General features: G+C 44.1%; 2 protein-coding genes across 2 annotated transcripts; one reads left to right on the top strand and one right to left on the bottom strand.

Annotated features, from left to right (window-relative positions):
- The first annotated feature begins 555 nt into the window (after positions 1–555).
- On the top strand, positions 556–20,622 carry camsap3 (calmodulin regulated spectrin-associated protein family, member 3). The gene is made up of 18 exons (XM_068750487.1): positions 556–688; positions 5,552–5,814; positions 11,247–11,387; positions 11,627–11,713; positions 12,418–12,450; positions 13,065–13,203; positions 13,283–13,422; positions 13,911–13,995; positions 14,089–14,122; positions 14,211–14,266; positions 14,543–14,615; positions 14,695–16,825; positions 16,923–17,047; positions 17,315–17,598; positions 17,708–17,801; positions 17,923–18,041; positions 18,135–18,253; positions 18,369–20,622. The coding sequence occupies exons 1-18, from the start codon at positions 556–558 to the stop codon at positions 18,666–18,668; spliced, it is 4,356 nt and encodes a 1,451-aa protein (XP_068606588.1). The 3' UTR covers positions 18,669–20,622.
- Positions 20,623–21,207: 585 nt separating this feature from the next.
- nr5a5 (nuclear receptor subfamily 5, group A, member 5) lies at positions 21,208–24,149 on the bottom strand. Its single transcript, XM_068749418.1, has 7 exons — positions 24,050–24,149; positions 23,482–23,597; positions 23,205–23,346; positions 22,188–22,930; positions 21,926–22,045; positions 21,659–21,806; positions 21,208–21,455 (listed from the first exon to the last, which is right to left on the bottom strand). The coding sequence occupies exons 1-7, from the start codon at positions 24,147–24,149 to the stop codon at positions 21,208–21,210; spliced, it is 1,617 nt and encodes a 538-aa protein (XP_068605519.1).
- Positions 24,150–27,917: the final 3,768 nt, after the last annotated feature.

Raw genomic sequence — 27,917 nt, 5'->3', positions numbered from 1 at the left:
ATGAATTCTCATTTTCACCTTATTTATAAAGCATTTACTGTCTTTTGTTTGTTGTGTTACTGGATTGATCTTTAGATAACAATCACCTCTTTGTAGCAGATAAACCTGTAGCGCGAGTCACACACACACAGACCACGCCCCTCCCTACCTGCTGTCTTGGATGACACATCCTGATCCCGCCCTCATAGCGCAAACTCCGTGTCTTATTGGACGACGGGCTGAGCGCGTCATAGCCGTGTGGGGCACCTTGGAAGTCAGTCATCGTTGGGATTCTCAATGGAGCTGCGCACAGTCAACAGCAATGCGGACGAGGAAGCGCAACAACAAGGGGAATACTGCGTTTCTGCGTAGCGGCCGGCGGCGCGGCGCTTCTGGGGGATCTCCACGCGCAATTTAACAAGGACGGCGCATAGAAAAGGTCCTCGGAACACTTGGAAGCGGCTTCGGATTGGCTGTTTTCTCCCAACGAACCCGTCTTCCCATCCCCAGCGCTCTTGTGGAATAGTAGCCTATTATAGCGTGTAGCCACTCCGTTCCTTTTTGCGCAGACGCGCTATGGTGGACTCCCCCAGCATGAAGAGGACTTTTGCGCTCCCAGACATAAAGCCTTTGGATTTGTATGACCGCACCAAAGCTAAAATATGCGCAAGTGTCGGTTGGCTGTTGGCGAAGTCCTACGGCAGCGCAGGTAGGTTCCAGGTTCCGGTTCGTGATCCATGACGTTATCTGGACCGGACGTTTTCTATCTGTCCGCAATATGTTTATATCCTGTTCGGCAACGTAGCCGGGAGTGCGTGCGTGTGCGTGCGTGAGTGTGCGTGTAGCTCAGCGATTCGCTCCACAAAGGGTAGCATAGGAAAGGGGACCACACACGGTTTGCGTTGTGTTTTTGTTTTTTTTGACACATGTCATTTGTTCTCCCTCTATGCGTGCGTGTGCAGTTTCTATGCGTGCGTGTGCCAGAGGAACGGGCCTCCTCCCCAGGCCTGGAGAGCCGAACCGATTTTCGTCCTATTTCCCAGCCGCCAGACTTCCAGGATGTGTTTTTTAATCCGATTACAAAGGCATGGAATACGCTGCATAGGTGGTGACTTCCAGGGCCGTCCTTCGAGTCGTTCCCCCCCCCCCCCATCCAGTAAAAAGTGTGAACGCCGCCTTCTTCCGCAATTCCTAATCGGATTTATTAATCCACTGTAATGTCATCTCTGTCCCGGAAGATGGGAAAACACGCCAATCCGATAAGAAAATGACATGTTGATACGAAATGGTCAGAATGGCTCCAACCGGGATGCTGAGCTCATCGTTTATCTTTGGCTCTCTGGATAAGGCTTCACAAAGAAAAGACCATGTTTAAAGGAACATCCTTGTTTAAAAATAAATAAAAATAACAATAGGTCTACACATTGTCTTGTGTATACTGTATATATATTTGTGCTGATTACTGTTTTTCCAGTAATCTTGGTTACTCACTAAAACTAATAATTAATTCAGACAATCAAAGGTATGGATTGAACTCAGTTTTTTCCTTTTTAAACATCATGGCTCGCGTTTGTGTTTTACACAATCCTTGGCTGGCCTTAGGTGCCGGGACAAAACATAAGATTCTGTGTTCTTTGTAATCGTTGCCTCCTCTGGTCAAAGTCACACTTCATATGAAAGCTAAAGGAATAAGAGGTCTCTGGTTGTGTGGGGAATAGTGCTATAGGTTTGGTCATAGTTTGCCTTGATATGCAGAGTCCTGCGTATCGAGATGATGCCATTAAATCCCTTCGCAAAAACTCAGATGGGGGGGGGGGGGGGGGTAGAACAACAGAGAGCGCAGCAGGAGCAGAAGCTCTTCTGGGTCAGTTAACCTAGTGATAACAATGGATGACCTTTTTAATCTGAGTAAATAGTGCAAAATGGACTTTCTCGTGGGCGTACATTGTACACATCTCAGGGCGTTATTTACACAGGAAAATGGCAAGTCCAACATGTAAAGAAAAAAAGAACACTCGTCTTACACATGACCTTAAATGTGTTCCATGTGTGACCGTGATGATGCAAATGGTTCTTACAGTCTTGGACCATCGTACCTGTGTGTTCTATGATATTTTCCTCTCTGTGTTCGTCCACGTGTGAAGAAATTATTGCAGTAATGTGTAGTTTGAACTGTAAGACTGAAATGGTGTCAAAATCTGAAAATGCTTAAAGATCAGCAGCAGTTATTTCCTCGTCGCCTTTAAGACAAAAAACTAGAGCCAGCATTCACGTTTTACCACCATAACAGTGAGTCCGGTAAACAAAAGTGTGCGTAGTACAATAAATGAATAAATCATAAAATTGCAACAGTTGAATAAATAAGGGACAAGGACCTGAGGAGGATGTTTGTATCTAGTGTTGACTCAAACGGTAGTAAGTCCACTTGGTATACTGTAACTCCATTACATACAACTGTACGATTTAAAGGTTTTAAGGTAATTTCATACTTTACAAGACAAGTCATTTGCACCATTATTATTGTGTGGCACTAGCCCTTTAATGCTATTTAAAGTTGCTGTTCTTATGTCGGAGTGCTGTCTGTGATGGGTTGCAGAATACACAGCGCTGGTAGGTAGGATGTGTAGGGAAGAGGGCTCCAGGTTTTTTGTTCCTTTTCACTACCGGTACATACTAATACAACTACTACTGATGAAAATTCCAATAATGATGATCACATAATGATTAAATGATTATAGTAGTAATATAATTAATTTTATTTATATATAGGTTTCTGTCAGGAGACTCGAGGACACCTCCAATTATGAGGATGTATATAGCTCAGTTTTTAGAATTTGGAAGCAGCGACTATATATATATGTGTGTGTGTGTATGTATATATATGCATGTGTGTATATATATATATATATTCCTAGTTTTTCGTATGTTGTAAAATATTATTTGGAAGCACAGGGTAAGACAGAAAATGATCACCAAATATTTTTGATTGGACGTGTGTGTGAGCTCTCGGGGATGTTGCACTTCTGCGTCTCTGTGTCGTAATTAATCGCGTGCCATTCCTGACTGTTCTGATTGTACAGTCCATCAGGTTTTACAAGATGCTGTTATTAATAGCAAAGCACTTCTGTTCAGTGACTGAAAACATTTACGAAATCCAATACCGATTGCTCCACTTCAAAGTAAAACGAGAAGGGGCGGGTCTTTGTTAAAAAAAAAAAACCAAGGCCTTGCTTCAAGTCATTAAGGATTCCAGTCACTTTGTTTTTGCGCATTTTGTTTTCCTGCATCTGTTGATGACTGCCTGTGACATGACGGTGAAAACAGTGCAGGGTCATACATGCATCCCATCTTAGGTTTTGGTAGCATAATCCATTTTACGCAAATAAATATTGTCCAAATCCGCTCGCAAATGAAATGGGTTTGTGACTTCTCTTACGTTTTCAGTGGCGACGACGATAATAATGTGACACGACTGTTGAGAAAAGCAGTTTGATTTCCTCCTACCTGAGGGTGGAAGCAGTCGGGGTCAACAGGGACCCTTGAATATATGGCTTAAGCACCAACAAATGCTTGCTTGGCCCTTTTCTGAAAAGCAGTCTCCAACTCGTAGATAAGCACCGACCCTTTGAACTGTGACAGCGACTGATGGGTTGTTGCACTAATTTCTACAAACCCACAAACGTTGTTTTGCAATCTAAATATTACTCAGGAGGTCTATGATGTCGGGAGCAATGGAGGCATCACGTTCCTTCTGGTTCTGGTATAGTTGCGCTGTAGATTTACCGTGGTGTATGTAACACACAAACTCTTCATATCCCGTCCACCTCCATAGGGAAATGATTCTCGTATCGATCTCCCTGATCTTACCGAGTTCAAAGCGTTTGCATCCTGCTTTGCCTTCTGGGAACTTGTTAAAGACATGTTATCGTGGAAAAGGCTTCTCTTCCCTTTTTAAAATCGAGGTGCACATTTTTTGGTTCTCGTGTCTGTGTTTGTAGTGCTAAAGAGAGCATTTGTAGATTCGCACACAGGCGTACATTTATAGCAAACTGGACCATGTGCTAAGACCGACAACGTTGTGCGACCGAAGTCGTGATGGAATGAGAGACTGAAAAGAGTGCGTTGTGAAAATCTCTTGGATCTGGGTGTATTGTTCAGTGGCTCCATTACATGAGTCTATAATGATAAAATGCAGTGCCACCACCCTGGAAATAACCCTTAGGCAAGAAGTAGACATGTATAGGGTTCCCCTTTCTCTGCGCCCCCCCGCCCCAAGGCCCTTTTAAACTGTTTGTTTGGTTTCGATGCAGAAAAACATTTGTGAAATATTTATTGTGCCAGCTTCTGATTGTTTTTCTGTTTTTGTATGCCTCTATGAATACATTTTGTTGAATCCTCAAACAGAATTGAATGTAAAACAAAGTCAAATGTCACCAATAGCAGACAAAAATCAAAGACGATGACTGAAAACACGGACAAACCTGCTTCTAAGACTCTAGGACTTTGAACAATCCCAGAAGTGGCCAAACTTTCAAATCTTCCAAGACCACTGCAAAAGCTCGTTCAAGAAGTTACGAGAAATCCAAGGAAAACATTCGAGGAGAAGCAGGCCTCAATCAACCTCAATAAAAGTCTAAGCTCATGATTTAGATCATCCAAAGAAGGTGGACAAAAAATAGCATCAATGGTTGCACGGCCTTAAGAGTCTGGGGCAGAATGTTTCATGGACCGATGAGCAGAGAGTTGAGTTGACTGTTAGAAAGTCAGGGGTCCCATTACGATCTGCGTCAATAAAGCACAGCGTTCTACTAAACACATTATGGTATGGTCCAGCATGGAGATAGCGCTGTAACACCTCCCGGGAGATATGTTACTGCTTCAGTGCCAGGACGACCTGCCATAAATGAGGGAAGTAAGATCAGATAAATTCTGAAAGATATGTCAGGTCGTCAGTTGAAGTTCAAGGAGCGCTGGGTCGAGGCAAGAAAAGGATCCCAGGCATAAGTTTAGTAAGAGACACACACAAAGGTTGTTGTTGTTTTTTTTATCTGAGGAAAGTAGCATACACCGTCGCCAAAACATGTATAAAATTATTCACCAGCTTCCTACGACTTGAAAAGGCAAAGTAAACACAGGGTCACAAGGTGCATGCGAATGTTAGCCTCCGCCGAGTTAATGCTGCAATTATGACATCAAACGGGTTTGCAAAAGGGTAGAGACGAACGAGTGGCTGAGCATCTTTGTAATCCGCAGGCGTCGACCTCTGAGCTCATCGTGCCCCACTTGTTCTGTTCTAACGTGACTACAGCACTGACGTCTTCACCGAGCTTCGATAATCCGTTACCAAATCTGACAGAGCGAAGGTTTCCAAGCCGACTTTGGCAGAGCATGACCAAAATGAAAACATGTTTCCAGCGAGGGAACTTCCTCCCACATTCGGAACATTGCCTTCTTCAGAAAGTACACCTACCTCCCCCCCTTATTGTTAACGGTTTTGCGATCGACTCCGCAGAAGTAGCAGTGCTCCAGGAACATGTCTAACTTGTGTCTGTGTGTTTTGTTTTCTTGGTAGAGAATGTCCCTGCAGAGCTCCGAGACCCCTTCTACTGTGACCAGTATGAGCAAGAGCATCTGAAGCCACCAGTCACGCGTCTCCTGCAGTCCTCGGAGATTTATTGCCGCACTTACAGCTCTCTACAGGGAGGCGGCGAGTCCGAGGAACATCCCAAAGATAATGCGGCCCTGGTGGAGCGCCTGACTCAGAGGGGCGAAATCTATGTTGATCAGGATGTACCGGTGACTGATGCAGAGCTTCGGCATAAACCCATCAAAATGGTAATATGATGGCGTGTTTGTGTGAATGTTATGAACATTGGTGATGAGCTCTCCCCTGTCTGGGATTTGTCGGCAGTGGCCTCAAGGAGAATCAGACTGGGTTGAAGGGGTTCTGTTTGTTGATGTAGGTATGTCCTTTTTTTATTAAATGTTTTGCTCTGTTTCAAGGGATTAAGGGACATAAAAAAAAAAAATCCTGTTTTTCAAATCTGCCCCTCCCCCCCGTGGCCCTCAGTGATCCAAGAGGATGAGTGGATCCAGCTGCTTGGGCGAGGGCCTCTCCACTAGGCTTTGCTTCTTTAATTCAAGGATAGGGACAAAGATGGATGGCCTAGACGCAATAGTTGGTGCATGCAATTTGTAGATCAATGACTTAAACGGCTCTGGTGAAACTCAAATACCCCGTAGAGAAAATACTCAGAGTACAACCCAGAGAAACCGGTTTATCCTCTTAGCCTCTCTCTCGCTCTCTAACGCACACAGGACATCTAAATACAGTACTCACTCCGGAGAATGTGTGGACAATGACGAATATTCTCAAATATATATATATACACACACACACTGGCTGTTTCTGGAAGGTGAGCTGGGAGTCTCCTAGGACGCGTACGCAGGCTTTCTATGGGTTACAGGAGCAGGTGCGGCACCACAGGTGCTTTAGTTGTTGTTATGATGCTGACTGATGGGAGGAACCCGGAGAAAATCCACGCGGACGCGAGGAGAGCATACAAACTCTGCACGGATAGGGCGATAAAATAAATGTAGTTACTTCTTAAGTTGTGCTTTGGAACCTGGCAGACTTGTTGTTTTGTAATGCGAGGCTGTCGGCCGAGGGAGAAAGCTCTGAGCGGAGAAGGATCCTTTCAGAAGGGAATTTCCTTCCCCCTTCTCATTATTTCTGTGTTCTACTTGTGGTAACTTTGCTTCCTGAGGTCAGAATCTTAACTTAATTTCAGAAGATATTTCAGCAAAATTCCCCCCAAAATTTCAGTCATTTAGAAAATATTTTGCTTTTTCAATGTTACGCTTTCTGCAATGTCGCATTCAAGCTCACCCTTGCACAGAATGTCAGTTCCTCAGAATGAAGCTCCGCCTGTGGGCCTGTCTTCCTACATCCACACCGCCGCTCCTATCTTTAACTCATTGAGTGCCAACCATTTTCAAATCAGGCACAAGAACGGCATAGCGATGCATTAGATGTCATACACGTGGGGTTATCTGGTTTTAGGCCTCTCGGGCTCGGTCGATGCCTCCAAGCTGCATCCCAACATCTTAGTTTTAAATCTTAATTGTTAAACTCTCATTTTGGCTGTTGCTCTTCACTGCATGCTTTTTTTTAATTTTATTGCTTTTGCGCACAAGAACTTGATTTGCTTTTTGCTCCAAGGTGCTTTGCCTCCACTGTAGCTACAGTGTGGCAAGCAAAGGGAAAGTGGGTCATGCTGCAGCGGCATTAGGAGGACGGGGGCATCAATGTGGGTCTAAACGGCTTTGGAGCAGCAGCAATCCGCTGCAGTGCTGCTGCACGATAAAGCCTCACATATCTGTGTCAAACAAAGGAATAAGAGTTCATTTGCATAAAAATGTGTTGAGTTATACAAATTAACACTGTGACCAGAATCTGCTAACCCATGCACTGGATGAGCATTCACGTTGTTGTTGATGCACCACACACATTCTGACTGTTCGTTGCATAGTGTGTGGACTTGTGGCGTTTGGCTCATGTATTAATCCAGAGATGTGGGTTTATTCTAACCCACAAAGATGCTGGCGCTGGGTTTGGTTGCTGCACCATTTTCAGGACTGAGCACCAATGACCTGCTTTTATTTTACTACACCCTTTGCTATCATCTAAGTAGGGCAAAAAAACTACTTAGATGGGTGAATTTGTGACACTAATCAGTATCTCCAACACACTTTGCATTGCCACAAGAATAAGTATTTTCTGTTGTTTCTGGTAGACCTACCGGTAGACATTTCAGAAGCATTTCACTTGTGTAAACGGTGTGGTCTGGGACAGCCATATTGCATACATTCTTCTATATGAGGCAATAAGGAGTAAAATGGCATAATTCAAGAATATAGGCTCGCAAAATAAGAGAGAGGGTATTTTTTTTTTACCTCTGCCAAGGAGCTTGTGTTTTTGACGGCGTTTGTTTGTTAGCAGGATTGTGGAAAAACTGCTGGATGGATCTTAATGAAATAAAATCTGAAGATGGGTCTTTGTCTAATTTAGATCCCATGAAATTTGGGAGCGATCTGGATACCCAATAAAAAAAAATCCAGATGTGCCGATTTACTAATCATATCTTGTAGAATATGCATTAATTCACCCACCAAAAATCACAGTCCTAAAGGGGTCCGATATGACCTATCATGCAAAATGTCTTCTGGATCTGATCCAGAATGAGGTCAGGAAAGAATCTTATTACATTTTAACATTAAAAACCAGTTAAAAACTCTGATTCACTTTTACTTTTCATGGTTGGTGTATAAAGATACCGAGAACAATGAGCTTCTTGACAGAGGTCTGTGCCCTCTGAGTGCTTTTCTAGTTATATTTTAACTATATAAACTCTATTGACGTCACCACTTGTGCCATTGGTGTCTTTACGTTGGCCTTACATTGAGTGTGTACAGCGTGAATGATGATGCCTCTGTAATTTACCTACAGGCCAGCCAGATTATTCTTAAAGAGATGCTTTATAGATGCATCCTTTGCTTCATCTACTATGTAATGTCTGTGTGTGTGTGTGTGTGTGTGTCCATCCTGCTGCTAATTGTTGCTCTAGTAACGGCCCAACCCAGATTAGAGATAATCTGCCATGCAGACTGAATCTCATCATCCTTGAGTGAATACCAGAAATGACCACTGACTCACTATTTGTCTGGTTTTTCACAACATTAACAATAAACTGTTCTCTTTTTTTTAAAGTTATTGTTGCTTTAGACAATAGAGCATGAGCACAATTGTCCATTTCATACTCTTGAACATATTTTATATACTAGAAAAAAAGAAAAAAAGAATGCTGATAGTGAGAAATCGAGTCAGTCCATCCATCCATTTTCTCGTAGATGAGGCGATTGCCTCATCGACCGTCACTTTTATCCGCTTTGCTGGTAACGGGTCTGCTAGAGCTGGCCACAGGTGAGACGCCAGCTTATCGCAGGGCACGAAACAAGCCATCCATCCATCCAAAACAAGGCATGTAGCCGTAATTGAACGAACCCTCTTCCTGGCCCCCTGCTGATTTTAGATCAGCCCTGACACTTTGTCTTAAATCGTGCTGCTGTGCTGGCAGGTTTCTGGTCAGCAGCTGAGTTAAAAATAGAGGTGACAGACCATCAGAAACGGTGGCCATCATTTTATACCCTTTGCTCACTTTTGGGATTTGCTGACTAAAGAAAAGCTGACGTGGGATGACTGATTTACCGTATATTGAATGAGTTTAATGTAAAACTATTCTGGACAGTTCATGCTAATATAATTGTTCGAATGTACTGTGGGAGCCCAGCTGGGGCCCAGACTTGCCTAATCTCACCCTGTCTGTCTCCCCTTCCGTAGGGGCGGGATGGGATTAAGTCACATTTCAGGCATAATCAGATTTCCCCTCATTTAATGAATGTCAACGTGTCTTTGAATTATAGCGCAAAGCAAGATCTTCCAGAAAATGTCGTTTAAGACGGGTTTAATGTTTTTTTTGTTTTTTACATCTGCTTGAGGGGTGCTGGATGTTTCCCAGCTAAAAATAAAAGCCAGTGCAGGGAGCATTGCTGTGGTCAGGCTTATGTTGAGATGCATTGTGGGTCGGCTGGTAGGTTGTCATGGTGATTTGGCAGGTCCGGAGTCGAGTGTTCATGAGTTGCTCCTCGATCCCTTCTCATTAGTGAGACTTGTGATTTGGCTTACCAAGCTCTCCGGGGGCCGCTACGTGGAGTCGCCATCTTCCCCTTTCATTCTGCTTTTTTTTTTCTTCATCATTTTCATTCCACTCTCTCCTGTAATCAACGTCTATACGACGTGTTTATTCTGTCCTTCCTCCTTTTTCATTTGCTCGCATTTTTCCAGACACCGAGTGTTGTATCCTTTCGCACCATGACAGTAGTTAATGGTCGCCACACAGAGGCGACCATTGACTATGGACAATTTGGAGGAAACAATTCACCTAAATTGCATGTTTTTGGAGGCGGGAGGAAACCAGAGAACCTGGAGAAAACCCACTCGGACACGGGGAGAACATACAAACTCCGCACAGATGGGATTCGAACCCAGTACCTTCCTTCCTTTGATAACTTGCTAATGTTTTCTTTTTTTATTATTTATTTTAATTTTGAACCTTTATCTTTCTGCTCCTCCAACATAGAGGCACGTTGATCAGTCTCATTGGGGATTCCTAAAAGATGAAAGAACTTTATCGACCAGCTGCTCTGATTCAAGAAGACCAATACAAGAAATGACTGGACCAAATAAAACATGGCATTTATGAAGTTGGTTGTTTGGATGAAGAAATGCCATTGGGATTGTAAAACACCTGAATCATTTGCAAAAAGAATATGGCGTTGAGACATTTAAAGCTCTGTGTGTTGCTGCCCTGTGGCACAAACTGTAAACAACCTCTAATGAGCTAACAGGTTAATAGTATTAAGGTGCTCTTTTTTGACTGAGCTGATAATGTTGGGTGCATTTTAATGGGCTCCAGCAATGAGAAGGGCTCTCCGGTGGATTCGCAAGTGCAAGCAAATATACCACGGTTGTTGGATACAAGTACTTACGAATGCATAAAATGTGCACGTGAGAGTGACGATGTTTTAATCGTTGGCTCTGTAGACGGTCTCTGAAGTGGATTGTATATTAAATACATTGTTTGGAGAACAGACGTGTGTGTGTGTGTGTGTATATATAAGGATATGGAGCGTCTGTTTCTTACCAGAGATTGTGTATCATCGTTGGGCTTCCCGGTGACGCCTCACTTCATCCTGTACTCTGTTACGCGTGAGTCAGACCGCAGTATTATAATGTGCAGGAGGGGCGGGAAGCCCGCTGGAGAGTAGGCAAATAAAGGTAAAGCAGCAGGGGAGTCCTGGTACAAATATGTTATCATATTTCAAGTCCATTCCCTCTTTAATGATTGTACAAACACAAGTCCAAAGTTCACCCACACCTTCTGCTGTGTTTGTGCTGCTGAGAAGGCTTCGGTTGGCCTCTCTGCTGATTCACGGCAGGCATTTGATGACCTCTAGAGGCTGCAGTTGGTAACAGCCTTTCATCAGTTGCAGGTGGTCCCTGTTAGCCAAATACCCCCCCCCCCAGCATCATGGTAATGCCATGATGTAATTAATTGACGCTGTCCGAGCGCTCTGATCGTCTGTGTGACTTGTTGCGCCTCTGACCGTTTTATTTTTTTTGTCTCTCTCTCATGTGATTGGTGCAGAGTGCTCACCTGGCACTGATCGATGCCCTGATGGCTGTTGGGGCCGCAGAGACGGTGGCGACGGTGAAGTCGCGTGGTTCTGCTGAGCTACTGGGCGACGCCTCCAACTGGGAGGATGCTCTGCTTCGTTGGGTTGACGCGGTAAGGAGAAAGCCGAAGCGCAAACGAAAGTTTGTGTCAATCGCACACATCCATGGCGTCCAGTCAGGAACGACTCGCTTGTTCAGCTTTGCTAATATTTCCATGAGCTCTCTTGCTGGTGGTCCAGTGTTTGTTTGGGATGTAACAATTCTATAATCAACTCTGTCCTAAAACTGCACTGCAGATCTTTAATTTGTGGCTTCTGACGATGTTTTTCTTCTTTCTTGGCCTGATTTCAGTTAAACCACAAGTTGAGAGAACGATGTGAAGGTGCCGGGAATGACGCGCCTCAGGCTGCTGCAGAGCCCCAAGATGTTCAACCTTCTGTGAGTATCTCATCGCGCTTCCTTTGTAGGTCTATCTCTTGTAATGCAACGTCTAAACACAGAGCAGGGGGCGGAAACCTTTTTCATGACGCGTGCCACTTTGCAATATACTCAAGTCCAGAGTGCCAACACTTACTTCTCTAATAAAATCACTTGTAAAGGATCTGTTTTTACGGGTTTTCTTTGAAGTATTTAAACGTGTTAACTGAACTACCAAGTGGCTTAGTTGATCGTTATATAATAGTGCACATCTATAAATCAGTATTGCGTAGGCCAGTGTGCGCCATTTCTTGTGAGGCGTTAAATACAATAAAATACAAAAATGTCTGCCTCTCCGCGTGCCAAAATAAATGCCCCCCCGTGTGCCAACATAAATACCCTCCCGTGCCAGGCATGACACGCATGTCTTAGGTTGCCGACCCCTGCTGGAGAGGATCAAGCGCTCTCTACCTCACCCGAAGTGCTAATTATTAAGCTTGTGGTTTTAGTTCTGCAGCACTTTTCTTTTTGCCATTTATTCTCAAATGAAGCCAGTACTGTTTGACACAATAAAAGCAACGTTAGCCTCATTTATTTGTCTTGACATTTCAAACCTTTCTCATAACTGTCTAGTTCTTCCACTCTAGGATTAATAGCGCTCCTTGTGCTCCTGTTTTGCATTTCCCTCTCTTTTTCTATTTCCTGTCCCTTGTCCTTTCCAACAGTGTCCTACTCGTTGGTACTGGAAACTAGTCCCTGTAAGTTCCCTCCTTTCCTCTGCCCCCCCCCCCCCCGTTCCTCCACTCCTCAAGTGTCCTTAATTCAGCAGCAATAATCTGATGAGGTGTGGGGAATGCTCGTGTGCATCACATCCTGGTTTGCTTTAAATTGCACGTCCATAGTGTAATCGTGATCGGGTGGGACAAGACAGAGGCACGCAAGGCTTTGTCGTGCATGAATCACAATCGGTACCTGAGAAGGCCTTTAACCCGCCAGGTGGAACCGGTTCCCCAGGTCCTCTGTGCAGCAGGAGTGCGTGTTTCTGTGTGATTGGCTGTGATGGCTCACAGAAATGGCTGTCTCCCAGTTGATACTGGGTTGTTTATCTTTATGCAGTAGTTTAACCTGTTAGATCTCTTTCTCTTTTTTCTGCCTCACTTCTTTCCCCTTGATCACATCTTTCCTCTTTTCCTATGAAGTCCCTCCCCTTTCGCCTAGCATGACTTTTGCTTGTATTTGGATATCATCTAACCACATTTGTCAAACACTGACGTTCACGATGGATTGGACAAATAATTAGTCTCACATGCATATTTAATGTTTCAACATTACCACACACTTCACTACTTGGTTTCCTTGTTTTTTGTTTTAGCTCCGCTACAGGAAGGATAAAGTTCAATCCAAACTAAAGCCCATATTTCCAGTGGTGAATGAAGTCAAAGACCTCTCCAGTGGCTGTGCCATTGCTGCAGTCATACACTACTACTGTCCTGGCTTGCTAAGACTTGAAGGTACCAACAGGCATCGCCGCAACGAACGACTTGCAACTGCTTACTGTCTGTGTAACGCGTCGTTTCCTCTCTTTGTAAGATGTCTGTATGAAGGAGACCTCGTCTGCAGCAGACAGCCTTTATAACTTGCAGTTTATCCGGGAGTTCTGTGACAGCTGTCTGAAGAGCTGCTGTCACCTGGCACTGGAGGACATACTTTACACACCACGGGAGCTTCAGGTACTTGTATTCCTATTGCTGATCAGGCTAGGTTTGCACCAAATGTCACTAATGAGGAGGTATTTGCATGATGAATCAAATCTTTATGGTGTTGTCACCCTATAAAAGGAAGATTCTTGTACATATTCCTTATTGGTCTAATGAAATGAAATTAAACTGAATGAAAACCATATACCATAAACCACACTTTTGCAGTGTTTGCGGGAACAACACAGCGGGAGCTGACTTCTGACAATGATGTATTTCTGAAAGTTCTGGAATGTATTTTTGGTTTTCGCGATAACATAAATATAATTTATTGGGCTGTTAATTTGCCATCACACTGCCTTCGTCACGGCCCCGGTCTCTTTTGGTGCAGTAAAAACATGTTGCTGTTAAATGCATGTGGGCAGACTGGAACTATATAAATGGTGTAATCACCTTATTTTTTTTTTAATATTGAGTACTGCCCTTGTAATGGCTCTTCTGCTTTGAATGATTTTCTTTAGCTGAACTTGCTCAGCTTCCTAGCAGAACTGCTTTGCTGGTTTGAAGTACGAAGGCCGGAATTTGTTCAGCCGATAGGCACATTAGGTGAGTGCCATCAATTTCGTGAACCAATGTGATCGTAGCGTTTTATGTGCATCATAATGGCATATTGGGGTTTTCTTTGTTTTTTTTTCTTAGAAGGATCAGCACCGGTGACACAAACGAGCCGGAGGTATGGAAACGGGGACTCCGATTTTTGCTTTGGTGGTCGTTGTCTTTTTTGAGCTAGTTTGAGCTTAGGTTGTTTCTCTTCCTGACAGTACATCCCCTTCTATCTTCAAGAAGCCATTCCTCCCCATCTCTTCCTCCATGTCAGGTACGATTTAAGGATTTGTTCTGTCATTATTCCATCAACCTACAAGGTTTGTCATACGTTTCTGTCTTTTTACCGTGTGGTTTGCCATTTCCCACAGTGCCCGTTTGCCTTAGTTGTTAACATGGTATTACTGTCTTTAGTTTTTTTTTTTTCTATCGAGGCACTCTTTGCATCTATTTTGTTTTACATTTGTTGGTGCATTGCTTGGTTGCTCTGCTCATCTTTGTGTGGTGTGCATGCCTTTACGTGTCTGCGTGTGTTTCCCGTTGTGCTCAGGATCTTTGTCTCAGTCTACCTCAATGTCTCATATAGAAGGAGTTGGAAAGACATGGAGCAAGAAATCTCACAGGTCGGACCCCACATATTAAATAAGATTTAAACTCGCTTTTAAACTTACTGTGTACTCACTGCGCTGTTTTATCCGGTAGCCGCCCCTTGTCGGCGGTATCCTTCAGCATTCCATTTGGCCTGGACAGCGATGTGGACGTTGTCATGGGCAACCCTGTGATAACCCGCTCTTTGAGCTCAGATCAACTCAATCCAACACTCCAAAACGTTACCAGAGGCTCCTATACCCCTCCTGAAGACCTCAGTCATTTACTCAGCAAACCTCCCCGCCCCAGCGGTTCACACAGAGCTTCCTGGTCCACTCAGACCCCCAACATTCCAAAGTTGGCAGAGGAGAATGGCCTTGCAGCGGGAGAAAGTGGAGAACTGCCCACAATCGAAGAAGCTCTTCAAATCATCCACAGTGAGAACAAGATGGAGCCTCGTTTGCACCCTGACGGTGCTCCTGATGGCTTCTACCTCCACTCCCCTGATGATACTGTGAGTTCTAAACATAACGTGCCTAACTCGGCACCCATCAGTTACTCTGCCCCTACTCGCTCAGGAATGATGTACCGACCTACAGGAGAGTCTAGGGAGATTAGTCGCATCAGAAACCACTCTGAATGCTCGCGAGATGATGACTCGGTCTTGAGAGATGGCAGTGTGGACTCGGATGCATCAGAAGAACTGCCGAAGGCTCAGTCATCTCCAGGCACACCAGTCACTGGCGCAAGCTTTTTTAGAGACTATGGCCGAGAGGTGTCCGACAGTGGCGTGAAGATGACCAGTTTTGCAGAACGCAAAAAGAAGCAGGTAACAGATTCTCCTAAGGCTAGTAGCCCTGCTTCTCCTCAGATGGCCACGCGCTCCCAAAATGCCGAAGAAAGCCCCAACAAGAGCCCACAACTCATTAATGACGTGTCTGAGCTGGGGGTCCGGCTTGAAGAAAAGCGCAAGGCTATTGAAGCCCAGAAGAAACGCATTGAGGTTATTTTTGCAAAGCACCGGCAAAGACTTGGCAAGAGTGCATTTCTGCAAATTAAGAAGGGGCAGCGTGAGGGTGAAGGCAGTGGGGAAGGCGAGAATGGCCAGGGCAGCACCTCCTCCACGGAAGAAGACCTGTCCCACTTGACATTGGAAGAGCGGCTGGCACGAATGGAGGAGGAAGAGCGTCAAGAGCAAGATGAGGCACAACAGTGGCCCTCGGCTGAGGATGAGGGCCGTGTCAGAGTAGGACCTCAGCACCATAATCAAGCCAGTCATGCCAAAGAAAAGGAAGGTGCACCAGTAGAGAAGGGCTCTGCGACGCTTGAAGAAAAGATGACAGCTCCACTAGGAGATTATAACAACGCCGTGTCCAAGCTGACTGCGGCGCTTAGCTCCCTGCAAAGTGACATGCAGCGGCTGACTGTACAGCAAAATGAGCTGGTAAAGAAGAAGGCAACAGTCGCTACCAACAAATCCTGGGTCATTCCAGCCAGGCCTAAAGCCTCGACCTCAGGGCTTACCCCCGCACGCCTGTCTCGAGGATCCAGCAGGGATTTAACTTCCACTACATCTTCCCCTTCTCCCTCTCGGAAGATCGCAGATCACGTGACGCCTCCGAAATCTTCCCACATCCAGCGAAGAGCTCAATCTCTGCCCCCTAAAAGCCCCAAACAGCACCGACACAATCGGCCCGTTGACGTTAAAGTTCCAGCCTTGTCGAGGGTCATCAATGTACCGCGAAGCGTGGATCGTATCCCCCACCTTCGTCGTGTAAGTCCTTGGCAATCACAAATCCAGACCTCACCCTCATTCTCCATTGGTGACTCTAATAGCCAAAATGAGTTGCGCTCATCTGGACCAAGCCCCGTCCCCACGCCAGCGATGGCCCCTGTAACATCTCCTGCACCAACTCCCTATCCTGCTGCAGATGATGCCCTGTCAGAGTTCAATGACGACCATAGTGTTTTTAGCATGGACCTGGAGGCCTCGCATGCCCCTCCAAATATAAAGGAAAGACTTGCAGCTGGGGGCTGCAGCTCTGGAGCCCCATCAGAGTGCTCCGTTGAGAGTGACACCCCTGCAGGGATGACGAATGGCAAGCGCAGCAGCCTGATAGAAATCTCCTTGTCTGCTTTACGGGGAGATGATGAAGAGGACGACGGAGTGCTGGACCCTTTCTCTGACTCGGCGAGCGACCGGGCAGATGCGGAGATGAAAGGAGGAGTTGGTTTCTTTTTCAAAGTAAGAGACTGATTTATTAATTGTACGTGCCACTCTAAACAAAAGTTCATTTCTGATATGAGTACATTCCTGCCCTTTTTTGTGTGTTTATTATTAGGACGACAAGGAAAGGCCAGAGGATGAGATGGCGCAGAGAAGAGCAGCTTTGCTCGAGAAACAGCGGAAGAGAGCAGAAGAGATGAAGCAACGCAAGCTTGAGCAGGAAAAGGAAAAAGAATCAAAGTGAGACTATTGGTTATTCTTTAAACCTACATTCATATTCAAATGAAGGCGGTACTCATGATCTATTATTCAAATTGTTTGGGTTCGTCAAGACGGACGATTTCTGTTAGCGCATAACGAATGACGATTAGAATTTACTGATTTATGTGTTACATTTTAACGGATTAAATAAATTGTCACCATCACAAATGTGATATGCAACACTTGATTTAAAGTGTCTATAATCATGCATTTGACGTTTAATCCGTTACTGTACTTTACTTGTAGCAAACCTCAGTGGATGGTCATCGAAGGCTGGGGCAGTAAGAGTCCTCAGAGCCCAGGCACCCCTACAGCATCTCATCCCACATCGCTAGAGGGGACTCCACAGCGAAGAGGGGATTTCACAAGACAAGAGTATGAGCGGAGACAACAGCTGAAGATTATGGAGGACTTGGACAAGGTGCTGAGGCAGAAACCCACCACAGTCCGTGGTGTCAAGAAGCAAAGACCCAAGACTGTGTTCAGAGACGACTCGTTCCTTTCCCGTAGCCCTGTGAAAGGTTTCATGGGTAAATGGTTCAGATCCCCCCACTTGCTTTGCTCATCATGAGGCTTCTTCCTCCCCTTGTATGTTTTATATTGCTATATAAGTTCATGGTTTTTTCTTTCTTCTTATAGGCTCAAAACTCAACAAGGTGTACTCCCAATCAACAATGAACCTGTCCTCTGTGGCAAATGACTCTGGCCACTTGACTGTCAGGAAGTCTCCTAGGTAACACTCAGCTCCACAATGTCTTGTATTTGTTCTAATACAAGTATCAAGGATTTGTTAAGAGACATAAAACATTTCTTGTAATTATATATATATATACATTTTTATTTTTACACTCTAGCCGTTCACATTCTCCCTCCCGACTAATGTCGCCGAGACGAACGAGCGCTCACAACGGCGAGAGGGACTGGGAAAACGGCTCCACGATTTCCTCTCCTGCCTCAATTCCAGAATACACGGGTCGGTGATGTGCCCCAAACAGGGAGACGCGAACAATGGATCCAGTCAGCGTAGTTTTATTGGGTGAACATTTGAAATTCCGTGTGTTTGCAGGACCAAAGCTCTACAAGGAACCAAGCTTCAAGTCCAACAAGTTCATCATCCATAACGCCGTCACTCGCTGCTGCCTGGCTGGCAAGGTCAATGAACCACAGAAAAACAAGATTGTAGAGGTAAGCGTGTGCCAGAGTCCAACAAAGACTCGCCTGTGAGCGAGTGCGGTTTCCATTGACGGCCGCTCAGACTTTGTGCTTTTTTCTCTCTCTCTATTGTTTCCTCCCATTTCAGGAAATGGAGAAGAGCGCTGCCAACCACTTCCTCATCCTCTTCCGAGACGCCAGCTGCCAGTTCCGAGCAGTTTATACCATGAATCCCGAAACTGACGAGATGGCGCGGCTCACTGGCATTGGCCCCCGGGTCATCTCGCTGGAAATGGTCGAGTCCATTTACAAGTACAGCTCTGACCGTAAGCAGTTCACCGCCATCCCGTCAAAAACGATGTCCATGAGTGTCGACGCGTTCACCATTCCTGGTCACTTTTGGCAAAAGCGTCCAGTAACTCCCAAGAAGCTTGCCACCCCCAAATAAAGACATACCCAGGATGGGTGTTACAATTCAGGAAACTTAACTCCCAGTTTGACTCCCTTGTGCTTTGTTTTGTTCGGCGAGGCACTTGAGATGCTTTTGGCCAGCTATCAACCTGGATACGGAGAACGATCCAATCGACAGCATTTGACATGCCAAGAGAAAGGGCGCCCACTCGTTCAAGTAATTAGGTGGCGGTAGCGTCTCGATTAAGAGCGTCTGCTTGAGGCTCCCTAATTGAGATTGTAAACTCTAATGCAACTCTTTACCTTGCACGCTGTCTCCTCATGCCTTGCCTTACCTAACCCGTCGAGTCCTTTTTTGTGACTCTTACTTAAAAAAAAAAAATAGGGGACAATCACACTGCCTTTTCCCGCAAAAGCCGTGTTGTGGGCCAGAGTAGTCTGTGCCCCTTTCTTTTCTTTTCGCTGTCTTTCCTACCCATTCTTCCAGGGCTCACTTTCTCTCCAGTCTGCCGGGACAAAGTGGATTTCTGCTCTTATTGTAGGTCGCTGCAGAATATTAATCGCGGGTAACGCTGCTCTCATGAATGTAGGACACACACTAACCACTCATTCCATTCGGGGCTATTTTGACTGATTGTCTCAACCCAACGATAGCAGGCGGTTCCTTTGTGGGCAGCACGGGTGCTTACTACTGTGGTTTGCGATGGACTTGCACCCCTAGAAACTGCCGGGGCCCCTCATAGTTCTTGCATTCCACTCCATTCCAACTCTTTCCGCTGTAGACACCTGGATGTTTTTTATACTATTTTTGACATGTTTTTGCTGGACAATTTCCTTCAGCCTTTGAACGCTCGATGAAGAATCACGTTCATGTGACATTTTCCTCTCAATCCGCTTCCTCATTTTCAACATGTGATGACATTAAATGTTATCTGAGCTTATCTTGAATTAAAAAAAGTAATGAATAAATACTGGAAATATGAAGTAGGGCTTTACAACGTTTATAATTACTTGGATACAACTCTGTGTGGGAAAAGATGATCAGTGCTAATTTAATATATACTGAAGGCTGATTACTTTAAATCTTTTGACACTGATTTGTAAATTGAACTTTGTAAGATGAAAATAAGCTAGCCTGCTGCTTATGTATGTCTGAGATGAGAAGTTGTGTATGAGAATGACTATAAACAGTAATTGCCCAAGCCTTGTGTCTAAGGATGAATAAATCTTTTAGGTCATTTGGAGTCTCGTTTCTTTAATTTATGATTCGCTGTTTATGCGCCCTGGTATGTAATCGTTAGGTCTCTTAATGAATGATCTCTCCCAACTGTAACTCCTCTTTTCCACATCGAGTCTAGAGGCTCCTTTAATGCACAACAGGGGCAATGTATTCACCAATATGTTTTTATTTTAACCTTTATAGCCATGCTGTAAAGAAAAACACTTTAGCCTGCAAGACTTACCGGTACATCATGATCACTAGAGGGTTTTTTCTTTCTTTCTTGCGCTACAGCAGCTGCCTTTTTCCCATATCATTGACTGCCTCTAAATACTTATTGTTTGAATGAGATTCCATTACGAATGTGAAAATGAACTGCTGAATGGCATTCGAGCACAATGGTGAGATGATGAATTAGAAATATGAATCAAGGAGCTGTTAAAAGAAGTAGCGGATGTTTGTATTTATGCATTTGTGAGGAGTAGTTTGTGGTAGTTAAGCACTACATTTTCATTCTGTGCAATTCTTCCCTTTGTCACCCAGATCTGTATTTATTCGGTTGGCAATGGATGAAGCATTTGATGGTTATTTTCAGGTTCTATGTATGTCTCCTTTGGTTAAGGTCGTTAATCATTTACTCATTTCATAGAAGTTGTAGCATTTACATTTTGTTTTTCTTTCTCCTTTGTAATCAGATCTGTGCCAGCACATATTGTGTTTTCATTTCGTTGATGATCCAGCAAATGAACCAGACAAATAAAAATCATTTTTAAGTCATTGCAATCTGTTTTTCATGCCCACATTTATTTCCCATTTGCATGGTCATTGCTTTGTGTTGTTAGGAGTGTGAAGGGGTCCAGCAAGTTTCTGTTACCGGCACTAATCTGAGTGCAACAAAATGTTTTGCTCCGGGACGATATGATTTAATGCAAGTTAAATCAGTCCCAGGTTTGGAGCACACATAAGGCACAGTCTTTTTTATTTATTTTTATCCATTACCTTTTATTTTTCTTACCACCGCTACATTTTTCTGCTGGAAAACATCATGGTAGTGCTTGGATCTTAAATGTCTCCAACAATACTGACAGAATAATAAACATTTACATGAGCGGGTTGGAGTTCTTAATACTGTTAATGGGCACGAGAAGGAAACACAAGTTCCCGATACATTTATCATCTCTGATCGCGAATAACATGCGTACCCACTTTTCTATGATTTCAGATGTAAGAGAGCGTAAGAAGAGGACACCTATTTATTATTCTACCTGTAAAAAAAAAATAGCTGTGTGGAAATTCCCAGCTGCAAATGCAAGCTTTACCACTCGTGCTAATCGTGGCTGGTCAGTCTAGCAGCATCTCATCTGTGCTTTGTGTGCAGCATCTCGGTGAGAAGAGAGTTGCACGGCAAATCTCCCAGAAGGTGGCGCTGGTATAAATACTCCTCAACCTGCAAGCTAATGCTGCGCACTTCAGGTAGCCGGAGCAGAAGCTGGCCAAACTTGTCCGAGTGTCCTGGATGGTTCTTTTGGGTGTGCTCCATCAGGGCCCTGTTCACCCTCTCTTGAGTGTGCTCCACCTGCCTCCGGCTCTGCACTGACTTCACATCTAGTGCAGGGATAAGCATGAATGGCATATTCATCAACACAAAAATACTAACTTAAACATGGTGAGTGCTGTTTAAGGTGTATGCACAATAATAATAACATGAAAATAAGAAGGCGCACCAGAAATATCAGACCTTCTCCCAGCTGCATAGCAGATGCAGCTATTTGATCATCTTTCTAAGGCTCCTTTTGGGGAAAGCTCACCTGGGTTGAAAAGCACCAAGTACTTAAGAGAGACAAACTCATGTCTGTCCAACTGGAGTGCCCTCAGTTTGGACACCAGATCCTGGGTTCTGGATACAAGGCCACTCAGAGTCGCTCCTGCTTGAGAGATGATGGTTGACACCTCAATCTGAAGAAGGATTGACGGGGGGGGGGGGGTCGGTCGCTGTTAAAACTCACCCTTCTGATCAAAATAATTTTTTAATGATCCTAAGATCTGTATGTTGTGCAGGTGACATCAACATTCACCTGTTGCCCTGTGACCAGATAGATGCAACCCTCCTTGCCATAGGTCACTTGTCTACAGAGGTGATCCAGAACAAGCAGCTCACTCCAAGAGCTCTGCAGCAGCACCATTTGGTCCTCCACCTGTGTGAAACATAAAAAAACAAAAAACCATCTTATCTTCATTTTGTATCTTAAACCTCTGATAAGCGCCCAATAAAGGCCATGCCATAAGACGGCTTGCACCACTGTGAAATTAGTGATGGGGTAACTGTCCTTTCATCACCTTGAGCTCCTTGAAGAGTGTGCTGTTCCTCGCCCACTGCACCAGCCCAAACAGCGTCTGGTCGGCCATTTTGCACATAATGCTGAATGTGTTTAGCCGGTCGTGTTTGCCACGGTTGGCCTGCTCTCTCTGCAGACTCGCGACGACTTTGGCGCTCAGCTGACCCTCATCCTGCTCCCCCTCCAGAAGCTGGCTGAGGAGGTTTGGAGCGGCTGATGAGGAGGCGTTTTCGGTGGGAGCACGACAGGGGGGGACGGACGAGCCTGGTGTTGGGCAGGGGGATGAAACTGGTTTGCCTCTGGGTGTGAACGGATCCTCTGGCTTTGGGTACACGGTGTAGTTTGTGGCAGCGTGGCTGATGCAAAAAGGCATTTCTCCTTTCTCCTGGAAGAATGCAGGGAAGTTGTGGTACGGTCCAGGGTAAGGCCGGGGCGGAGGGGCGACAGCCCTCTCTGTGTTCATAGAGCAGTCCATTGGTAGGGGTGTAACCAACTGCCCAATGTTTGAGGGATGCGTGTGGGACTGGTGATAACTATCAGGCGTCAATCGGCCACTTGTGCAACTGCTCTCTAAATTATGGTCATTTGGAACTGTGGGCCGGTGGCGTTGTGCAGTTTCCATCTTGACCCTGTAGGGAGCAGCATTTGGCTGGTGACACCCTTGGTGCTGTTTCATCTGCCTGTCCCGCCGGTACAGAGGACCAAATTTATTCCTGCCACCTCTCATTCGATCGGCTCTTACTGCTGTTGACAGAATACGAAATGCACACGTTTTTACAAGACTGGCTGAGATTATTTATTGTATAAAGCTGACACTATGCCCTCTCTATTTTTGAGGGCTCGTATTAGCTCGAGTAAGTTAGTCACATTATTATCTCGTCATTGCGCCACTCGTTTATGACTTTTTGATATGGCAGAAAAGCAGCCTGTGGATTAGTGGAACGCAAAGACAAGTCACGGCCGTAAAAAAAGTGCCTTTCAAAAACCATTCTTCTTTGCGGTTTTTTGTTTCCTTTACCTTCTCTCTTCATGCCTACTGCCAAGCACTTTTGGAAGCGACAGCAAGGACAACGTTTCCTTTGCAAAAGGTTCATGGTGCAATTCTGCTGCTCTGCACAGGTGTACGTCTTGTTATTCTGCACTGAGCGTTTAAAGAAGCCCTGCAGATGGAGGGAGACACCGTGAACCTTCAGTCAGACAATCCTGAGTATGCAGTGACGTTAACAGACAGTAAAACACCTTGTGCCCCCGAAACAGAAAGCATCCTGCACTTTTTCAATGGCCCTGTGCCTTACTTTGCAGCTTTCACAAGTGAGCAGCCCATAGTGGTACCCTGAAACTCTGTCTCCGCACACAGGACAGCTCTCCTCGGACTCTGCCTGGCCGTCTGCCTCTCTCCTTAACTCCCGAGCTGGAAAAAGACACCACAATTATTACCAATAACAATATGTTATTGGTATATGTTTTAAGCCCTGCCTGAATGATGTGGGCATGCAAGTGAGGTTTATCTCTCAGCTGTTGAGAGAATAGGGAGATGTTCAGGCAGGGACGAGCACCTGTTGTAGGCAGCACCTTATCACTTAGCTTGATTCGTTTGACTGTTATCACAGATATGAGCCTTACATAATTCCTAGAGATCACTGGCTATGCCTTCCACAGGAAACTCTCCTGAAAAGTCTTTCATTGCGAATCAATCGACATTTTTAGCCCAAATGTGGATTCACGAGTGTGATCAGCACAAATTCTGTATCAATTGGCGCTTTAGGTTTACAGGCATTCGTGTACTCTGACTTTCAATACCAGACTTTTAAACCATTGTTGCCTTAGCACTGCACACACAGCATTCTCTGAAGCTGTACTCACATGTTGATGATCCTTCCAGTGCTAACAGATCCTCTGCGTAGTTCCCAGGATGGTGGGCAAGAAGCTGAGGCTGCTGTGGGTGATAACCAGGTAGGTCCATTCTAGTTAGGAGGTAAATACTTTCAGAGCAAGTCCAGTCTGAGTTTCATCGCTGCAGAGATCAGGAGACCCAGACACTGCACAAGAGAGGACCTAAAGAAGGCCCGACAGCCCTGGTGGGCTGATGGTTATTTGAGGTTCCAAAGTGGACTTCGATCTGTATTGAGCGTCATAAAAAAACTCTCCTGACTGGCACGCCTATCTGCTCAGTCAGTGAGCAAACCAACCAGCCTGTCCATGGGAGACAGACCTGCTGGATCCTTACTGAAATCACTCCAGTGTAATTGAATTGTCGTCAAGCGAAAATGATGAGATATCATTTCTGTGATTTTTTTTTTTTATTGAGGCTGCTTTTTGTACTTAAAACTGAAATCATTTCAAGACCTCATAAGAGTCCAGACCAGACTGAAGAGCGATGCTTGTGCTAAGAGTGTTGTGGCTGTGAGCATTATAGACATTACATGCAGCGATGCATTGTTTTCATAAGATGATCATGTTTTTTTGTTTGTTTTTTTCAGCACAAAGTATATATATATATATACTCAAAGATAAAGGCTGCAAATATGTGACATCAGCGGGGAAGTTCAAGAGTGGATGGTCATCATGGCTACCAGAAAAACACACACACATATTATAGCTAATTTCACTGATCTGATAAGTCTCTCTGTGAATACTCCTGAAATTATATTAAAAAAAGGGACAATCCTCAACACCTTTAGTGTTTGATTCATTCTGAGAGGAATGGTATGGCTGAATTTAATGGTGCCATCTGGTGGTAATATCTAAAGCACGCGTCTAACCCCGAGTGAGTCTGGATTGGATGGGGGGGAATCCGATTTATATCAATTGCTGACCCACTTTTTTCCTTTTTTCTTTTTGGTGCGGCAGCATTACTCTAACGTACAGACCCCTCGTCTGCCTTCATTGACAACTTTACCCCGGGATGCACTATTGCGATGATCCGCCTCACCTGGATGCACTCCAGATTTGAGTTTTCCAAGTTTGCTATGTGCTCTGTAAAGATTTGAGAATGTTTTGAGGTTTCTCTTAGTGAGGCTGTTATGGAAGTTTGTGTTCATTGTGCTCATTCTTTTTTTCACCAGCTCAGCTATCATTTGTTTCCCAGACTCTTCAGCATGTGTTAGGTAATTCAGTATATCCTCTGAAGCAACATCACCGGTTGTCAAAGACACAAACTCATACGTATTCTCCAGTTGGAAGGCATGGTATCTCTGAAATTGGTCTACAAGTTGAATGACACCATCATTATCCTTTCTGAGTTTTGATGGAAAGCAGTCTTTGTGGTTGTCTTCATCATCTTCTCCATCATGTGTCAGTCCAAACATGGATCTAGTGTCCTGCACTTAAAACATTTGATGGTAGAGTCTTGAGGTAAATGTTTTTGTAGGCAAATAGACCAAGTTACTCTGTTTTGTGAAATTCACTCCTTAATAAAGTTTTGTTCAGACACCTGCTGTGATCATCTTCAATGGATCTGCTACCTCATGCCAAATTACAGCTGTACTGACACAAAAGCGCCCCTTGTGGTGTGATACTCTTGTGGTATTTTTGATTACTATTTTCTAAAGATTATGCTTGCACATAAATTAGATTATATTGCACATTTTCATAAAATTACAGGGGGTAACATGGAAGAAAGAGACAGCACTATGGGAAAAAAAATCAGATTTTACCACTTTTATGAATATAGTGTAAAAAGGACCAAAAAATGGCTAGAACACATGTTAAGATGTTAAATCGGTCGGTCGGTCTGTCTCTCTGTCTGTTTATGTCTGCTTGTATCCCTCACTTTGTTTAGTGTTCACACAGGTGGAAAGTGACAAATTACACAATTATTCCATATGCAATAAGTTGATCCACTTAGTGTAAAAAGACCACCACCCGGGACAGACACAGACTGCAGCGCATTGTACATGCTGCAGAGGGCTGCAAACTGCCATCTCTCCAGAACCTGGCCATCTCTTTAATGTCTTGATACTGATAATGATTTGATGCTGATGTGCCAAGAGATATAGCATTTCCTTATTTGAGATATAGCATTTCTCTTCATGTGGCCCTAATACTCCGTCGTACCGTTGTGTGATAGGGGCAATACAACGTTTTTGGTTGGATAATGCCAGCAATGCATAGACAAAATGATTACACCCCCCTAAGATTTACTGATCAATCAAGATAAATTTGTATAGAAAATACAAGTTAGGTATCAGTTTTTTTTATATCTTGTATGGTCAAATGCTGTATCATACCAAAACAGGATTTGGAAAGTCCCAATATCTATCGCAGTTAAAAATAGCTGCATTTCTATTCAACTTATCTTGTAATAATATGAATCTGTTCATATTATGTCACTCTACAGATTACAATCATGAGGACATTAACCGATCAACATAAAACAATGACTGCATTCGAGGACACAAATGTGTTTCCCTATAGTTTTTATTATAAGTAACTTATTTTACAACTTTCGACAGCAGAAAGAAACACTGAAAAGATTTATGTACAATGATTTTGAACTACCTTTAAAACATGTATAGTAATTAATATTGATAGAAAATTGCTATGTCTGCTCTAATAACATAAGGCCCATAAAATATCAGTCGCAGCCTCCACTTCAAATAAGGCTAAATGAAGTACATTTTATTTTTGCTTTTTTTTTTTTTAGTACATGGCAATCATTTTAGAAACATGACTTCTCAATCAATGATCTACTCGGAACAATCCTATTTACAAATAGAAGTTGGGAGGGTGAAATGTACACAAAAGCACTAAGATGACCTTGTAGGGAAGTTGAAACCAGTTATATGCCAATACATATATAGAAAGCTGAGTCTATAGTGAACAGAAAAGACAATGAATAAACTCAGTCTATGACACAGCAAGGGGCAGTGTTAAGTCACCGCCTAAGTAGGCGCTAGGGGTGGCGGCCTACTCTATGTCCAGGGTGTCACAAGGCATAAATACCTCGGTTTCTTATCAAGGTTCTACTTTTATTGAGTTGATGCCAAAATGTCTTTAGAGAATAAGTCTGAATCCCTGGGGGGGGGGGGCTTCTCAGAAGTTTGTAAAAGGTTATAAAGGGTGTAATACTACATAGCAGTATCCTTTCCTTTGTTGCCTTCAGACACTGTTCCTAAGATGACACTCTATGGCGCTGGAGAAGCTACTGTAGATGCAAGGGAAACTCTCCCCTTGCATGCGACAAAACAGTCAAGATGAGAGTGCCAATGAAATCAGAACCACTAAAGATGGTCTTGGAATGTTTCCATTTTAGTCCAGTGAAGGACATGTTTGCAGACTCAGCAATGCTCGGCGTGTCCCATCTTTGTGTTGGTGGAAGGAATCGCCAGACCCAGCAATGCAGGCAAAGAGGAGGAATGTTTGCAGGGAAGCGTGATATGAAATAGCAGCTGACAAGCATGAGCTTAGTACATCTGAAGCGATGTTATAAAAAAGGTAACCACGGTTTTCCAAGAATGTATTACATAAACAGAAGGCAAAATTAAAACATTTTAAACTAATGAAAGGCAGTGAGAGGCTGATTTAAAGTTCTTTAAGTGAATGAAAATAAGCTTCCAAACTGACGTAACTAGGTCTGGAGAACTGGTAAAAGTCAGTGAGAAACTACACTCAAAAACAGGAGCATCACAACTAAATCTCTGCTGATTAACATTGAAATATCACAAGGAAGTTGCCACCAGTACATTATAAATATATATTGTAGTTAAATGTTGTATTTGACCAATAGTTG

This window comes from Brachionichthys hirsutus, chromosome 16 (genome assembly GCF_040956055.1).
Source record: "Brachionichthys hirsutus isolate HB-005 chromosome 16, CSIRO-AGI_Bhir_v1, whole genome shotgun sequence".
NCBI lineage: Eukaryota > Metazoa > Chordata > Actinopteri > Lophiiformes > Brachionichthyidae > Brachionichthys > Brachionichthys hirsutus.
The sequence above is the reverse complement of the archived record's forward strand: the minus strand, read 5'-3'. Positions and strand labels throughout refer to the sequence as shown.

Coding starts and splice junctions, on each gene's coding strand:
- nr5a5 (XM_068749418.1), bottom strand. CDS start 24,149: ATGGACCTACCTGGTTATCACCCACAGCAGCCTCAGCTTCTTGCCCAC. Junction 21,807..21,925: donor ATCTGGTCACAGGGCAACAG/GTGAATGTTGAT, acceptor ATCCTTCTTCAG/ATTGAGGTGTCAACCATCAT. Junction 21,456..21,658: donor CTTGGTGCTTTTCAACCCAG/GTGAGCTTTCCC, acceptor TCCCTGCACTAG/ATGTGAAGTCAGTGCAGAGC.
- camsap3 (XM_068750487.1), top strand. CDS start 556: ATGGTGGACTCCCCCAGCATGAAGAGGACTTTTGCGCTCCCAGACATA. Junction 13,996..14,088: donor TCAGCCGATAGGCACATTAG/GTGAGTGCCATC, acceptor TTTTTTTCTTAG/AAGGATCAGCACCGGTGACA. Junction 17,599..17,707: donor CCCTGTGAAAGGTTTCATGG/GTAAATGGTTCA, acceptor TTCTTCTTATAG/GCTCAAAACTCAACAAGGTG.